A 17,008-nucleotide genomic window follows, 5' to 3' on the forward strand; every position below is an offset into this window, starting at 1 on the left:
GCCATTGGCCTTCGTGTATTTGGTTTTGGTGTCCTAAATCACGGGTGGTGGTGGGGGGGAGTGTTGTCCGTTCTGGGTCAACACTACAACTGAGCCACAGGCTTAAATCCTCACGCACATGCACACTAGTGTAGATTGTAAACCCCCCGAGGCAGAGACCCTCTTCCTTGGGAGTCCCGACCAGGCACTTGCAGGTTGGGGGTTGCTGCTGAGTCCCCAGTGAGCGGCAGCCAGGAGCTGTAATCAGAGGGCCCCCCCCCCTTTCCCTCAGGCAGGCCGTCTTCTCCTCACAGGCCGTCATCCTCTTCCCTTGCCTTTTACAGAGCAGCACCGGCCGAGGCGGTCACGTTCAGCGTGAAGCACTCGGACGGGGTCGAGGTCGACATCGTTAGCAGCGGCCAGTCGGAGCCGGCGCCAGGGAATGGCGGGAAGCAGTACCCGCTGGACCCCAGGACGATCCTGCAGATCCGAATGACCCAGCCCAGCACCGAAGCCAACGACAACAAAGTGAGCGGCGGGGAGGGAGGAGCCCACCTGGCACCACACCGCAGGGGGGGCGCGCAGCAGGAGGAGAGAGGGCCTGCCCTTGCCTCTTGCCTGCGGGCTTCTCAGGGGCATCTGGTGGGCCACTGGGGGACACGGGAGGCTGGACGAGGCGGGCTTCCGTGGGCCTCATCCAGCAGGGCTTCTTATGCAAGCACCACCCCAAAGCACCCAGGCCTCTGGGGTCTTCCCACCATTTAAAGCTGAGTTAGATGGGGGAAATCCCCAAATTGGTCAGAGGTCAGCGCAGAGCATTCCTGAAATTGCAGCTGCCCCATCCCTGGTCCCCTTTCCCCTTCCGTAACTATTCTGTATATACCGCTTTTCAACCCAAAACAAGTCCATTGACTCCCTTTATAGCACACTCTTCTTGCAAAGAGCCCAGAGCAGTGTGCATGGTTCTGTTTCTCCTCACAACAAGCCTGTGAGGTAGGTTAGGCTGAGAGAGAAGGGGAGGAGAGCATGAATGGTCCCCTTTGCTAAGCAGGGTCCACCATGGTTTGCATTTGAATGGGAGACTCCATGTGTGAGCCCTGTAAGCTATTCCCCTGAGGGGATGGGGCTGCTCTGGGAAGAGCATCTGCAGGCTTGCATGCAGAAGGTCCCAGATTCCCTCCCTGGCATCTCCAAGTCAGGGCTGAGAGAGACCCCTGCCTGCAACTTTGGAGAAGTTGCTGCCAGTCTGTGTAGACAATGCCGAGCTAGATGGACCAAGGGTCTGACTCAGTATATGGCAGCTTCCTATAAGGCATCACTCCTGGAGAAGTGACTGGGCCAGAGGCACTCAGTGAGTTTCATGGCTGAACAGGGATTTGAACTCAGGTCTCCCCGGTCCTAGTCCAACACTCTTAACTACTACACCACACTGGCTCCTCTCAAAGCGGTGTACACAGAAAAGGAATAATAATCAGAAGTTGGCTCCCTGTCCCCAAAGGGCTCACAGTCTAAAAATGAAACCCGAGGGAGGCCGCAGCCACTGGAGGGATGCTGTGCTTGGGTTGGATAGGGCCGGTTGCTCTCCCCCTGCTCAGTATAAAGAGAATCACCCCTTTGAAAGGTGCTTCTTTGCCCATTTATGCTTCTCTTGGCTTCTTCACTTTCACCCACCTTGGCATTTCTCTGCCCCCGCTCCAGGTAACTGTGGGCTACTACGGAGAGAACGGTGGCCACCCCATAGACCAAGCTGGTATTTTCCTGACTGGCGTTGGTAAGTACGTTGGGGTCCCTCCTCCCTGGCTTTTCCTAAAATGGGAGAGCCCATAATCCGGTTTATCTTGGTTTTATGTTGCCAATTCTTACGGCTACTTAAAAAGAATCAGGCAAGATCTGGGAGCTTTCCAGCTTTGGGAGGTGATGAGAGCAGCCTCTTGATGCTGCAGGCAACAAAAGCAGAGATTTGGCAGCCAACGCAGAACTGAAGCCTGCCGGCCCGTCATCTTTAGATGAAGCGTTTTAAAGTCACAAGGGTGCCCTGGGCTGAAGAGCAAGCGGCTGCCTTCCCCCGCGCTTTCCCTAGCAGAGTTTATGCAAAGGAACTCTGCAACGGGGTGTTGCTAACTACGCAAAATAGCCCTCTTTTTTATAATCAAGCTCAAGCATGCTCTCCTTTCAAGGAGAGGAAAAGGCAAGGAAAACTGTCCCAGGAGCACAGAATGGGAAAGAAGGAAAATGCTAAACCAAAACACACCCCTGCCAGTTTCTCATTCATTCATTTGCTTGTTTGTTTAGAGTGCATATCAATATGCAGAGTGCTTTTCCAAAGACAAGAGGAGATGACCCTGCCTCTTGGGGCATAGAATCTAAAATTCAAAGGGAGAGGGCTGAGGGACGGGAAGGAAATTGAGGCAGAGGTGACACTCAATGGATGCAAAAGCTGGACTTTGAAGTAGCCGGATAGAAAAAGTATTGATGCTCTTGAACTTGGGTGCTGGAGAAGACTTTTGAGGAGACCATGGACAGCCAGGAAAACAAACCAATGGATCCTAGAACAAATCAGTCCAGGATTCTCACTCGAGGCACAAATGACCAGGCTCAAACTATCATACTTGGGACACATTAAGTGAAGACCCAGCTCCCTTGAGAAGTCCATAATGCTGGGGAAAGTGGAAGGCAAGAGAAGAAGAGGACGGCCAGCAGCAAGGTGGATGGACTCGATGACGACAGCGATGAATGCACCACTGAGAGACCTTCAAGGCCAAGCGGAAGACAGATCACCCTGGAGAGAATCTTTCTATGGGATCGCTAAGAGTCCATACCGACTGGATGGCACTTAATCAATTAATCAAACAAGAGAAGAGAATATGTCGTTTGTTCCCCCCGCCCCCAAGGGCATGAACTCAAGGTTGATTACATTGTGGTAGAGCAGGGCTTCCTGCTGAGTGGCCTTCAGCCAATGCGACTAGAGATGGTAAGAGTTTTAGTCCTATCACATCTGGGCACCCAAGCTTGAGAATCCCTGTGCCCATGTCTTCATGGAACAGTTGGCTTTTAGGAAGGGGTTTAAAGGACCAGACCGGAAATCTTGCTGGTGTGCCATGAAACATTCATCGCCTCTCCTTGTCTTTCTAGCAATTTCACTGGACGTCGATGCAGACCGTGACGGGGTGGTGGAGAAGAACAACCCAAGGAAGGTAATCCTTGCATGCAGAATGGGCTAAGCTGCAGTAAGAGCTAGAAGAAAGACCAGGGTGGTTGGATGGGAACCCGGAGGCCCAGGTTTGAATCCTTGCTGAACACAACAAATATTTGTGTAAAGCTTTTCAACAGTTCTCAAAACAGTTTACATAGACTAATAATAAACAACTCCCAGAACCCCCAGCTGTGATGGCTTTTGCTTGGGGATTCTGAGAATTGTCGTCCACAACCTCTGGGAATCCCTGTGAGCAGGAACACCAGTGCTGTGCTGGGGCTGGATAGGGCCAGTTGTTCCCCCCGCTGAATATAATAGTCAGCACTTTAAAAGGTGCCCCTTTGCTCAGTCTGAAGCTGGGTTCCCTGGATGATCCCAAGGAAGCCCCTTAGATCTGGCCCGTGCTTTAAAGCAGGCCTGCTCAACTTAGCCCCCCCCCCAGCTGTTTTTGGACTACAAGTCCCATAATCCCCAGCCACACTAGCCAATAGCCAGAGATTGTGGGAGTTGTAGGCCAACATTTGCAGGCAGGCCGAAGTTGAGCAGCCCTGCTTTAAAGGGCAGTAGGTAGGTAGAGGGAGGGGAGCTGGTCTAATGGTCGCAAGCATGAATGGCCCCCTTTGCTAAGCAGGGTCTGCTCTGGTTTGCATTGGAATGGGATACTACATGTGAACGCGGAAAGATATTCCCCTTCGGGGCTGGGGCCACTCTGGGAAGAGCACCTGCCTGCTTGCATGCAGAAGGCTCCCTCCCTGGCAGCATCTCCAAGACAGGGCTGAGAGAGACTCCTGTCTGCAGCCTTGGAGATGCTGCTGCCAGTCTGGGTAGACAGTACTGAGCTAGATGGACCAAGGGTCTGACTCAGTATATGGCAGCTTCCTATGTCCCTGTGTAGGTGAGAATGCTCAAGCATGTCCCACGCTTGGGAAGTGATCCAGAAGCCACATAGTTCACAGGCGTCTCCATGCCCCACAAGTGCAGCTGACAGCCTTTCTGTGAAGCGCGAAGCGATTTTCCGTGGGTTGCACTTAAGCTTTTCTGGCTGTTGTGTCCGTGTCCTTGAGTTGGAGCCAGTGGACATGATCCTGCCGGTGACCTGGCTGTCCTTCCCTCTCCCAAGGCAGGTGGGGGTGACAGATGGGCCATCCCTTTCAGCCCCTCAAGCCGCTTCCCACCCACCAATCCTGTTTGCTGGGCTGGGTTTCACCATCTCCAGCCGCCCACATGCACACATGGTTTATTTGTGATCTCTAGCACGTGCACATGGACCAGATTTGCAGGGGCAAGAGAGAGAGAGACAGACAGTGCCATGGAGAGTAGTGTGTGTGTCTGTGTGTGGGGGTCACTTTTTAAAATGTATGCGCTCCAATTCCTGGAAGAAAAGATGCAGGGTTAGGAGTCCTGAAGTGCCCGCAGATGTGCCCCCATGCCCGAGGCCGCTGTGCAAGGATAACTTTCCTCTCAGCCCATCATGGTGAGGGGGAGAGGCAAAGTCAACTCGGGTTAGCTCTTGGAGCCTGCAAGGTATTTAAATTGGCGGAAAAAATCCCCTCCTTGTAAAAGGCTGGGACACTGTGTACGAAAGGGATGCCGGCCGCCTTTCGGCCCCCATACATACTTTGGCGCTGAAGCCTCTCCTCCCAGCATTCCTCCTGGATCCCCTGCTGGCCCGCTGATCCCCTGGCTGCCAGCCCCCATGGGCAGAGACTTGTAATGGCCAACGCAGGATCCTCTGAGCTCCAGAGCCCCAAGGGGGAGTGTTCCTCACAGGCAGCGTTTCAGCACCAAAGGCCCAGGCCGCTGTTTAGAATCTGGGCTCCTCGAACTAGCAAGCAACCCAGCCAAACCTTTCTGGGAACCCGCCAGCCCCACAACTGGGGGCACACAGAGCTGAAGAGACTGCTAAGGCAGACCTCCAGGGAGCAAGGAGTCCTTAATAACCCCTTGAGACTCGAGAATCTAAGTGCTCTTCGGTGGACATCTTGGAGAAAACTAACCAGGGTCACTACAGATGTTTATGAAAGTGTGTGTGTGGTGCGGAGAGAGGGAACGAGAGGATTGTTTTTGGGACATGAGAACAGCCCTGCTGGATCAGGCCCAAGGAGGCCCACCTAGTCCAGCGTCCTGTTTCACACAGTGGCCCACCAGATGTCCAGGAACATCCTGTTTCTTTCACTGCTGCATGATTTGGAACACACACACACACGGACACACACTTGCTGCCACTGTTAACCCCTGGGGCTGCCTGTGCCACCGAGCCAGACCTGGGTGCTAAACAACGCTGAGCATGGCGCAGACACAGTTGGGTGTCGGCCAGGGTTTCCACAGATGGTCAGTACGTAAAAGACAGGCCCCTGGCCCGGCATGTTAAACCCCAATGTTGCAATTTCAGGGCACATGGACGTGGGGTCCAGACGGACAGGGTGCCATCCTGCTGGTCAACTGCGATAAGGAGAGCTTCTTCAGCATTGCCGAGGACTGCCAGGATGAGAAAGTTTACTGCAAGGAAGGTACGCAGGGCCCCTGCTCCGGACAAGCCGTGAATTCAGAGAGCCCAGTGGGTAGGAAAGTCCTTTCCAGACAGACTAGAGAAGCCTCCTCCTATATCGTGGGCCATTGTGAATGTAATGATGTTCCTTGACTGAATTGTATCGTTGGTTTGACATGGCCCCTTGGGGCAAAGTGGTTCTTTAATTTAGTTTCCCTTTCCGTCTGGGTTGTCGGCAGTTCTGAGTGATGTCCTGGCAGGCGCCGAGGAAGACCGCGCTTGGATTCTAATAAATGTTTCAGTCCTTCGCGCCAGGTGCTGGCCTGCTGCTGTAATAAATGCCGAGTGGCGTGATTACAGCCTCCATTTTAAATTCAGCTGCATGCATGTTAGTGCTATCAGGAGGACCCCGTTCAATATTGCCCGGTGGCCTAGCGTGCATATGAGCTGAACTTCTGGCCTTGGCCCTTTCCTGGGTACTTAACCATTTTAAATGCTGCCTTTGGGGAGGCCTTATCTGGAATTCTGCATGCTCAGCTTTGGACCCTCCCGTTCAAGAAGAAGATTGGCTTCTTGGAAAGAAGGCGAGGTCCTAGAAGCCAGACTTCTTTGAGAAAGGATGAGAGGAAGTGGGTCAACACATCGTTCCCCAGACTTGGTCCAACCAAGGGTGCACAACTTCAGCCCTCCAGCTATTGCTGGACTACAACTCCCATCATCCCTCCTTTCCCAGTCTCTGGAGATGATGGGAGTTGTAGCCCAACAATACCTGGACGGCTGAAGTTGTGCACCCTTGGGTTTAACAGTCCAGAGCTGTGGTTGTGCCAGGTGCATGTGTAGATGCCGGTCTGGGTCCATTCCTGACGTTTTTCTCTGGCTTCTTTCCTTCCATTTCCTGGGCATTCATTTCCACAGATCTGGAGGACATGTCCCGCATGGTCTTGAGAACGCGGGGCCCCGACAGGCTGCCTCCTGGGTACGAGATGGTTCTCTACATTCCTATGTCCGACTCTGACAAAATAGGAGTCTTTTACTTGCAGAGTAAGTGGGCTTTCCTCTCTTTCCCTGTCGGTGCGTCGTGGTATTTCTCGCCTCTTGACCACCACAAGCTTCTTTCACACTCTCCGCCTCCGTTTTGTTCTTCTCTTTGAGTTTTGGTGTTTTGCTGTGAGCCCATCTTGAACCAAGGCCGAGCATCACATATTGTGCCGATTTTAGTGACGGACAATATGGTGGTGGCTAAAACAGACCAGGAGACCTGGGTGCAAATCCTCCCTCAGCCATGAATCTTGTTGGGTGACCTTGGGCTGACCGAGATGAGGCCGACCTGTGTTAGAGATGGTGATTATCTTTCAAAGTGCCTACAAAGGAAGCTACTCCAGTTACAGAGCAGAAGGCAGAGTCTTCGTTGCTACAGTCATCTAAAGAACACCCATGGAGATTGTAATACAATCTAAACAAAAGAGGTTTATTGACTTGACTAGCAAGCATGAGGTTGCCGGTTCGAATCCCCGCTGGTCTGTTCCCCAGACTATGGGGATCACCTCTGTCGGGCAGCAGCAATATAGGAAGATTCTGAAAGGCATCATCTCATACTGCATGGGAGATAGCAATGGTAAATAGGGATGTGCACGAATCAATTTTTCTGATTCGATTTGTACCCGAATCGAATCACCCCCAATTTGTTTTTGTCTACAAATCACCCAAAACAAATGCATTTGGGTACAAATCATTTTGTACCCAATTCGATTCGCACATCCCTAATGGTAACCCCCTCCTGTATTCTACCAAAGACAACCACAGGGCTCTGGGGTCACGGGGAGTCAACACCGACTCGACGGCACACTTTACCTTTTCCTTACATTCTGGGTAGCAAAGTCCTATCCTTGTCTAAGAGCTACATAATGGATAGATGGGGTGGGGGGAGAGAGATGCTTCCATCTACTCTCCAAGTGGAAAGGAAGGGATTCTGACTCCCCACAGGAATTACCTGAGGAGTCAAGGCAGGGGTCATAGAGGTAAAGCAGGGACAGGTAGGGAGACCCTCACTAGCTACCTCTACTCCCAATACTCCCAGTAGTCATTTGGATAGTCGGTGCAAAGGGTCGATGTACTGGAACTCCATCTCCAACAACCTGAGGCTGTCCAACTGTTGGACTACAACTCCCATCATCTGCAGCTGCAACAGAGGCTGCGTTGCAAGAGGGCTTCGGCGCCTGAGGGGGCTACAGCCATGACACCATCTCTCTGTTTGGCCTCCCTAATCCCCTGGAGACGTCTCAGCCTCCTTTCATGCTCCTGTCCTTGCTCTTTGCTGCAGCTTATAAAACCACATTCAGTGGTGGTGACGTTAGACTTTCAGTATTGTCAGGAGGGAGGGCAGGCCAAAGGGATCACCCCGGAGTGCTTGGCAGGGCGCTGGGGGATGTGAGCTCGTGAACGGGACCGTGGCTGTAAAGGGACCTTAACGGAAGGCCTCCAGCCCCTGGAAAGGCCAGCTGGGAGAAACAGGCAGTCCCTGCTGTGGTGTCAGAAGGGGGTTAACATAAGAAGAGGGCAACCAAGATGATCAGGAAGGTCCTAGGGTACCTTCCTTACGAGGCAAGGATACAACATCTGGGCCTTTTTAGTTTATAAAAAAAGACGACTGCGGGGAGACATGATAGAGGTCTATAAAATCATGCATGGTGTGGAGAAAGTGGATAGAGAGAGATTTCTCTCTGCCTCTCACATAACGCTAGAATCAGGGGTCATCCTGTGAAATTTGTTGCCAAGAAATTTAGGACCAACAAATGGAAGTACTTTTTCACACAACACATAATCAACTTGTGGAGTTCTCTGCCACAAGATCTGATGACAGCCAACAACCTGGATGGCTTTAAGAGGGGTTTAGGTAACTTCATGGAGGAGAAGTCTATCAACGGCTACTAGTCGGAGGGCTACAGGCCACCTCCAGCCTCAAAGGCAGGATGCCTCTGAATCCCAGTTGCCGGGGAGCAACAGCAGGAGGGAGGGCATACCCCTTTCAACTCCTGCCTGTAGGCTTCCAGCAGCATCTGGTGGGCCACTGTGTGAAACAGGATGCTGGACTAGATGGGCCTCCTTGGGCCTGATCCAGCAGGGCTGTTCTTATGTTCTGCACTTTTACCAGTTCTACAATGTCCTTTTTAAGATGTGGTGACCAGAACTGAACGCAGTACTCCAGGTGTGGTCGCACCATCATTTTGTATAAGGGCATTATAGTATTAGCCGTTTTATTTTCAATCCCCTTCCTACTGATCCCTAGCATGGAATTGGCCTTTTTCACAGCTGCTGCACATTGAGTCGACCCTTTCACCGAGCTGTCCACCATGACCCCGAGATCCCTCTCCTGGTCAGTCACCGACAGCTCAGATCCCATCAGTGTATATTTGAAGCTGGGGTTTCCCCCCGCAATGTGCATCACCTTACACTTGCAAACATTGGACCGCATTTTGTCGCTCACTCCCGCAGTTTGGAGAGATCCTTTTGGAGCTCCTCACAATCTGTTTGGGATTGCATAAGCGGGCTGCCCTGAATTTCATGGCCCCTCCTCTGAAGCAAACCCCTGTGCTTCAGAAATCTGGCAGCCAACAAGCCAGGGAAGAGAGCTGGTCTTGCAGGTGCAGGCATGAATGGCCTTGCCCCTGACCTTGCCCCACAGATGGGAGCCCCCAGAGAAAGGCCTTTGAAGACCAACGCTCTGCCTAGTGGTAGCCCACTTCCGTATATTGGGGGTGGAGTGCGCCATTTTGAATTTGCTCTCCTCCTCCCGTCCCCAGATCCCTTCTTTGGCCAGCGTTACATCCACGTCCTGGGCCGAAGAAAGCTCTACCACGTCGTGAAGTATACGGGGGGCTCTGCAGAGCTGGAGTTCTTCGTGGAGGGGCTGCGCTTCCCAGATGACAGCTTCAGCGGGCTCGTGACGGTCCATGTCAGCCTTCTGGAGGCCTTGGCTGAGGTTCGTCAGCAAACGGAGGAGAGTGCAGCCAGGAGAGCATGCTTGCTTAGCCACAGAGTGCGGAGACAAGGGTGGTCAGACTCTCCAGCTTTTGCAGGACTACAGCTCCCATCGACCCCAGCTGCAATTTGATGGGAGTTGTAGTCCAACCATGGCTGGAGAGATTGGCCCACCTGATGGCGCAAAACTAGGAGGACGTCGTTAGACAGACTTGTGGTCTGTCAGAGGGCAGAATAAGCGTCCTACCCAGCTCTGGTAGCTGTACACGCTCCTGATTTTTGATCGTGTGTGAGCAAACAACTAGATAGGAGTCAGGGGGCGGGAGTGATCATTGGCGAGGGAGGAGCTGGGGGAGATGGCTCTTCCTCCCTCATTGAAATGCTGGGTATAAATGTTGGGTAGTACATTTCTCCATGGGGCTCAGGGCTCACAGTTGATCAGCCAGCTCCTAGGGATGTGCAAACTGGCTCAGCCTCGAACCGGTTCAACATTGAACTGGTCTGGCTCGAGGTCGAACCGAACCCCCCAGGCCGACTCGGGGCTGGTTCGGGAGTTCTAGATGGTTGTGTTTTTTTGTTTTTTGTTTTTAAGTAAACTTAACACTGTGTTCAGCAGCAGGTCCCAGCCACACTAATGACCAAGGTGCATGTGCGGTCGCCTCCAAAATGGCTGCTGTAGAAAGGGCTGAAACGGCAGCGAGGCAGCCCTCCCAGCTTTGCCCCGCACGTTCTCCCGGCTCTCGGCTCCTTCCGCTTCCACCTTTCCTGGTGCCTGCTGTCCCCTCTCCCTTCCTCTGGCAACCCGTGTGACCATGTAACCCCAGAAGGAGCTGCTGACGGTGGCGGCTTGGCGCTTCACTTCGCACCTCAAATGTGCCAGTTTTCAGCTGACAGGTGCCGCTTTCCTGCAGGTCCCCTCGCTTTGTTTGCTCCTCAGCGGCAAAAGGCCCTCTGGGGCGGGAGCCCTCTCCCTCGCTCGTTTTAGTGCAATATAAATGAGGCTGCAGAAAGGAGGCCAATTTAAATTAAGCCGGGCGGCCTTCTCGGGTTCTCTTTCCCCGCTACTGAAATGCCGTGCATGGCTCCAGAGGCCCGGCCACCTTGCTGCATAAAAATACAACTCCTATTAGCAATCTACTAATTTGGCTGTGTGTTTCGAACTGAAATGCACCCTGCCCTCTGCCTCCTCGGCCTCCCTGGGCTGCTTCCCTTACCCGCACTGACCTTTCGCTTCCCTCGTAGAAGCTGCACCGTTGGTCAACGTTCTGTTGCTGACTGTTTCTCTGGGCGGCCGGGATGTTCTCTGAATTCTCCACGTAGGCTGTGCGGTTTAGCCAGTCTATTGATGAAAACTGTGTCGATCCATTGAAAAACTGCCTCCCGAATTAGGCTGGGAGAGAATATTACCCGATTCAGATATGATGCTGTACAAGTGTGCAGCTGTCTGTACGCTCGTAAATGTGTTTGTGTGAACGACTGTACTGTGTTCATTTGAAAAGTGAACCTGGATGCAGGTCCCTCAGTTGCATGGTACAGACAGGAAATTATTATTATTATTATTTATTCGATTTCTATACCGCCCTTCCAAAAATGGCTCAGGGCAGTTTACACAGAGAATTAATTAATTAATTAATAAGATGGGTCCCTGTCCCCAAAGGGCTCACAATCTAAAAGAAACATAAGGTAGACCCCAGCAACAGTCACTGGAAATGTACTTCTGTATCTGCATTCAGCATAACACATGAATCACTGCACATGTGGACACTGTAAATTTGTCATGTATGAGCGTTGGACATAACATCGGTGATGTTTTCATGTCACTCGCTCGCACACTTCCTGTCTTTTCCTTTTAATTAATTGCATGCAATTTTGTTTCCCCCAAAAGGGTATTCCACAGACCCCGATCTTCACAGACAGTGTCGTCTTCCGGGTTGCTCCGTGGATCATGACGCCTAACACCTTGCCACCTGTCAATGTTTTTGTGTGCAGGTAGAGACAGAGCTGGGGGGCGGGGCGGGGGGTTGTGGGCGGAGGCAGCTTCATGGAGAAATTCAGTTAACTTTCAGAATTCAAAACTCAATGTTTCTTGGAAAGAATCTTGAGTATTGTATTGTTTGGCCCTTGAAGGGCAAAACTGTGCAATACCGAAGATTCCCCCCCCCCCCAACATTGAATTGTGAAAGAATTCAGTGAGCTGAATTTCAGGGTTCAGTTTACAAACTGTTTGGAGAGGGGAGAATTCCTTTTCTGGGAGGAAAACACCAACTCCAACCTGGAGACTCAGGAGAACCCTGGTTAGTTGCAGAAGTGTTTGCTATATGATGAAAACAATACTGTCTAGTGCCATCCATGTGCAAGATGCAAGGTGTGGGAGGACAGGTCCCTGTCCCAATGAACCTACAGTCTATGAAGCAGTACAGCGGAAGCAATAGAGGGTGAAGTGCTGGGGCAGTGGGGGGAATAAGCCCCCGAAGAAGGTCCTTTCCCCTACCTGAGCAGCCCATGAGTGGGGCTAAGGGCTCCATGGATCCCTCTTCTGACTGTTGGGATGGTCCCTTGCTGGTCCCTTAGCTAACACCATTCCTTTCTACCCTCCTCGGTCAGCGTGAAGGATAACCATCTCTTCGTCAAGGAGATCAAGAGCTTGGTGAGCAAAGCCGGCTGCCAGATGAAAGTTTGCTCGCGGTACATGAACCGCGGAGACCGGTGGATGCAGGTGAGCCGATGCTGAGGGCACAGGTGGGTGGGCGGGCAGGCAGTGGGAGGGCCCAACACTCAATGGCAGAAGGTGCCTGGTTCAGTCCTGGTTCAAGCATCTCTGGGCATCGGAGCTGGGAGCAGCTGTGGATAGCTACTGCCCGCCAGAGCAGTCCTGAACCATGGCTCTGATCTGCACTGCCGCCTCCTCTCAGTTCTCTGCCCCTTTTGCTGCCTTGCCTTTTGCTCCCCACCCCAAAGAAGAAGCCTGGGGGTTGTGGTTTGGTCAGGCCACCAGAATGCTGCTAATCTCATGGCCCCCCACCCCACCCCGCAGAACTACAACTCCCAGGGTTCCCTGGGAGACGGAGTAGGCTAGTTCACGCTATGGCTGTTTGGGAGCTGTGCGTGCCCCCAATCTTTGATGGTTTGCAAGGGGGAAACAAGGTCTGGACCTCCTTCTGTGCAGCGGGTGAGCCGGGGGCTTCCTGCTCAACCCAGAAGCTGTACCCAGCTGCTGAAAGGAAGGGATTCAGGGAAACCAGAGGAAAAGCCCACTGGCCCAACGGCTGCTTGCCACACCGATACGGCAGGCGCCTCTGACTACGTTTCCCTCTTGAAGACAAGTACCAGGAGCACACACCACTCTCGGACGAGGACCGGAGGCTCCTCCTTCCCTAGTGAGAACAAGCCTGGTCTCTGCGAAACCAGCCCAAGGGTGCATCTTGCATGGACCGTAGCTCTGCCAAGCAACCTCCGTGGCTGTCCCAGGGGTGGCCGAGTCGTCCCTGGCCCAGCCCTGTCCTTTTAGCACCCAAAGCGCCTGCGTTGCTAGAGGAGGACACCTCTCCACTGTGTCTGAATAGATCACTGTGCTCTCCCTCCTTCTCTTGGCAGGATGAAATTGAGTTTGGGTACATCCATGCTCCTCACAAAGGCTTCCCGGTGGTCCTGGACTCCCCGAGGAACGGAGGCCTTCAGGATTTTGCTGTCAAGGAGATTTTGGTAGGAGCGGGCTTGGTGCACACTCCGGAGGCAGGGCTGATGTACACATTGCCTCTTGCGTGCTTGTGTCCGGGTTACCAGTTGGCCCTCTTTCCCCACCCCAAAGCAAGCCTGTCCTGTTGGCTGGGAGAGGGCTGAGTCCAGAGTTGGGGCCAAAGTGAGCCGCTGAGCTCTGGGGCAACCAGAACATAGGGAGCTGCCATATACTGAGTCGGACCCTTGGTCCATCCAGCTCAGTATTGTCTTCACAGACTGGCAGCAGCTCTCCAAGGTTTTCAGGCAGGAGTCTTTCCAAGCCCTATCTGGGGATGATGATGATGAACTTTAAGGACATAGGAACATAGGCAGATGCCATATACTGAGTCAGACCCTTGGTCTATCTAGCTCAGTATTGTCTTCACAGACCGGCAGCGGCTTCTCCAAAGTTGCAGGCAGGAGTCTCTCTCAGCCCTCTCTTGGAGACAATGCTGACAATACTGAGCTAGATGGAGCAAGGGTCTGACTCGGTATATGGCAGCTTCCTATGTCCCCCAGGCAGCAGCAGAAGCAGAACGGGCTACCTGGGTGTCCTCAGTCCAGGGATGCAGCTGTTCCCAGGAGCGGCTGTAATGGGTCCCTAGAACAGGCCCCACAGGCACGCAGCAGAACGCCCACCAGCAGATTGCGTCAGGCAAAGTCACCCAAGGACAGACAGACACCTTGCCAATTCTGCAGGGAAGGCGCTGGGGAAGGGGTTTGGGGTGAAGGGAAGCCCCCAGCAGCCCTCCCTCCACGTTGCTCATGGCACGGATCCCTCCCAATGGTGGGATCTCGGCGCCTCCAAAATTTGGGGGAGCGTTTGCGTTGGGCATCTCCTGCGGCTGGTTGGCAGCACCCCGTGGCTTTCTGCGGCGTTGCTGGTAACCGGAGCCGAGAGCCAGGCGGCGCTGGCATTGCAGCCACCATGGCTCCCTTTCCGTACGCAGAAGGTTAATCGCTTTTAAATGTGGTGAAATCTATCATTTATCATGCCTCGAATGAGTACAGGCCGTCCCAGATTTGTCATGCGGGATAGGAATACCAGGTTGGTCACTCCGGCCCTTTCTTTGCAAATATAGATTTGTGTGGATTTGTGGTTTTGGTTGTGTGTGTTTTAGACGGGTGCTTCTGTCTGTCCCCTCTGGGGGGAAAAATCTGTAACATTTAGAAAAGCAATTTCAGACTCCAGAGCGGCTAAACATATTATATTCCAATCTTCTGCTTTAAAGCCTCCCCTAATCCCCCCCACTATCTTTTCCAATCTCATTTTCCAGATGGGACATTTTAGCCCAACGTTTTTCACCCCGCTAGTGAGGCGCGTGCCCACCCATAAGCCTTTGGGGGCCCACTTAGTGGGAAACGAGACGAGGGGGAATTAATTTCTTGGAAAAGGAGGGCTTGGTAGAAGCCAGAAGAGCCACAGTCCTTCCTGTGAGGGAACCTGAACCTTCTGGGGCCAGATCGAGCTGTGTCTTCTAGGCCGTTTCCTAGAAATTCCAGAGCCTCTCCTCTCTTGCCCTCTGCAATCACGGACATCTCGGAGGGCTCTTGTGGTGGAACAGACATTCCAGCAGAGACCAGCAAAAAGGATGTCACTCCTGTCGTTTCGTTTGCTGTGCACTGGATTTCGGTTTTCGTTGCAGCACCTCTTTGGGCACTGAGCGAGGGGATTTCTGTTTTCTGAGTGAGAGTCCTCAGCCCAAAAGCAGCACAAAAACTGGACCATAGGAAGCTTCCTTAGACTGAGTCAGACCCGTTGGTGTGAGGCATGCCGGGCATCAAATCTCGCATGCACTAATCTTCATGTGTGTGCCGGGAAGCAGGGAGAGGACCAAAGGAGCGATATTAAACGAAGATGCCGTTCTCACACCTCCTGGAGCGAATTGCCTCTTGAACCTTAGGAGAAGTAAGGAGAAGCTGAGGTGTTAACCCAACACATCCTCGTTGCTCTGTAAATCATTTTTATGGCGGCTTTCCTCTCCCTCCAGAAATGGTTGACTTCCATGCACGTACAAGGATGTCCCGGTTTTTGCCAAGTGTGCTTCCCAGGCGTGCTATAAACAAGATCACTGGGCAGCCCGTGGCGATCCAAGGACCTGCCACAAAAGGCACGTGGCCAAGAGCGTCCCCCACTGGAAGTTGTCGTGTCCCACGTGTGTGCTGCTTGTTTCTCCTGCTTGGACACCGCCCTTGCTCCGCACTAGATGCCTCTTCCTGGCTGAATGGGGCAGGGAAAGAAATGGGATTTGTTTTTAGAATGCATCTCCCACCCTGCAATTTGGGGGGTTTTCGAGGCGGCCCACAAAAGAACTCTTAGCACCATTCTCAGATGTCAAGAAGACGAGAAAAGCCCAGTATTGTCTACTCTGACTGGCAGAGGCACTCTGAGTTTGCATGGTTAGCATTTACGGCTACAGGAGACGGGCAGGGGTCTTTCCCAGCCCTACCTGCAGATGCTGCCAGATACATAACCTGGGACCTTCTGTGTGCCAAGCAGGGGCTCTACAGCAGAGCTCTGGCCCCCTCCTATATTCTCCTTATTAACCACGATCATGTTTTATTTCTCTAGCTCCACTGGCATACAAGAGGACTCCAGCCTTTTTGCTGCAGTGTGGGTGCTTTCGTCTCCCTTTCTAAAACGAGACAACAGTTAGGTTGTAACTAACCACCTGGCTTGGGGGCTGCTTTGTCACCCCCACCCCCAGCTCCGTTCTGTGAAACTTTACAGGCCTCATGCCATGAATTCACAGGATGAGAGGCTGCTTGGGACGGGAGGCAGGCCACCCCCCAGGTATCCTCTTACCAAAGAAGTGGGTGCCGGCCGCTTGAAACTGCTCCAATGAGAAAAACAGAGCTCAGAAACTTCACTGGGCATTTGGTCAGGATTACAGAATGATTAAGGATTAAACCAATGACATGAATATCCCGAGTCATCCTGAAGTCTATTTGGGGCAAAATTCTTCTGGGGAGGTGTTGAAATGTTATCTAGGCAAGTGTCCGTCCCCCCCGCCCCGCCTTTTTGTCTAGCAGCTTCCAGCCGTACAGCATTTCAGACCTGCCCAGTCTTTAAGGAAAAGAGGTTTTTTCCAAGGAAAGGGGTTCACTTCCCCCCGGACGTCTCCAAATGAAGACATCAAGCTGTCATCTGCTGCGAATCCATCCCTTGCTTAAAGCTGGTTGGCGCAATCCCCAAAGCATCCCCTGGCAAGAAGGAAGGCCTCTCCATGATGCCCTTCTCCATACCTCCCAGTAACCTAATCGTGGAGATGGGATTACTCCTCTTCAAGTGGCTTCAAACAATCTAATTTGCTGCCGCCCTGTTCTTCAGCATTCTCCCTCGACCCAAATCCCTTTCTAAATCAGACCTGCGGCCTTCCTCACAGCCTGTTTTTAACCTTCCTTGCTCTGCGTTTGTGTCCCTTCTTCCTCTGGGCATTGACCTGCGTGAAATGGCTCGCAGGAAATTTGGACGTGGGCATATGCCTGGCGTGTAGGAACGGGCATCTGTGGGCAATCTCTGGCAGCAGTTCTTAAGCCAGCACTCAGAGCCCAGTACATCCCGACTTGTGACCTTTGCTCCCCCAGTTCCAGCACCCTCAGCTGTCATGGGAACACAGGAAGCTGCTGTCTAATGAGTCAGTCCCTTGGTC

General features: G+C 52.7%; 1 protein-coding gene across 4 annotated transcripts in view; it reads left to right on the forward strand.

Moving 5' to 3' along the window:
• LOC128338483 (protein-arginine deiminase type-2-like) overlaps nt 1-17,008 on the forward strand; it is a 61,941-nt gene that overhangs the window by 36,449 nt on the left and 8,484 nt on the right. For all 4 annotated transcript variants that reach the window (XM_053280987.1, XM_053280988.1, XM_053280989.1 and 1 more), the window contains 9 exons: nt 324-507; nt 1,678-1,750; nt 3,112-3,173; nt 5,565-5,682; nt 6,576-6,701; nt 9,461-9,639; nt 11,524-11,627; nt 12,243-12,354; nt 13,233-13,340. In XM_053280987.1, the coding sequence (XP_053136962.1) occupies nt 472-507; nt 1,678-1,750; nt 3,112-3,173; nt 5,565-5,682; nt 6,576-6,701; nt 9,461-9,639; nt 11,524-11,627; nt 12,243-12,354; nt 13,233-13,340 (918 nt within the window). In that variant the 5' untranslated portion in view covers nt 324-471. The remainder of the gene's footprint in view (nt 1-323; nt 508-1,677; nt 1,751-3,111; nt 3,174-5,564; nt 5,683-6,575; nt 6,702-9,460; nt 9,640-11,523; nt 11,628-12,242; nt 12,355-13,232; nt 13,341-17,008) is intronic.

Source organism: Hemicordylus capensis, chromosome 16 (assembly GCF_027244095.1).
Source record: "Hemicordylus capensis ecotype Gifberg chromosome 16, rHemCap1.1.pri, whole genome shotgun sequence".
Taxonomy (NCBI): Eukaryota; Metazoa; Chordata; class Lepidosauria; order Squamata; family Cordylidae; genus Hemicordylus; species Hemicordylus capensis.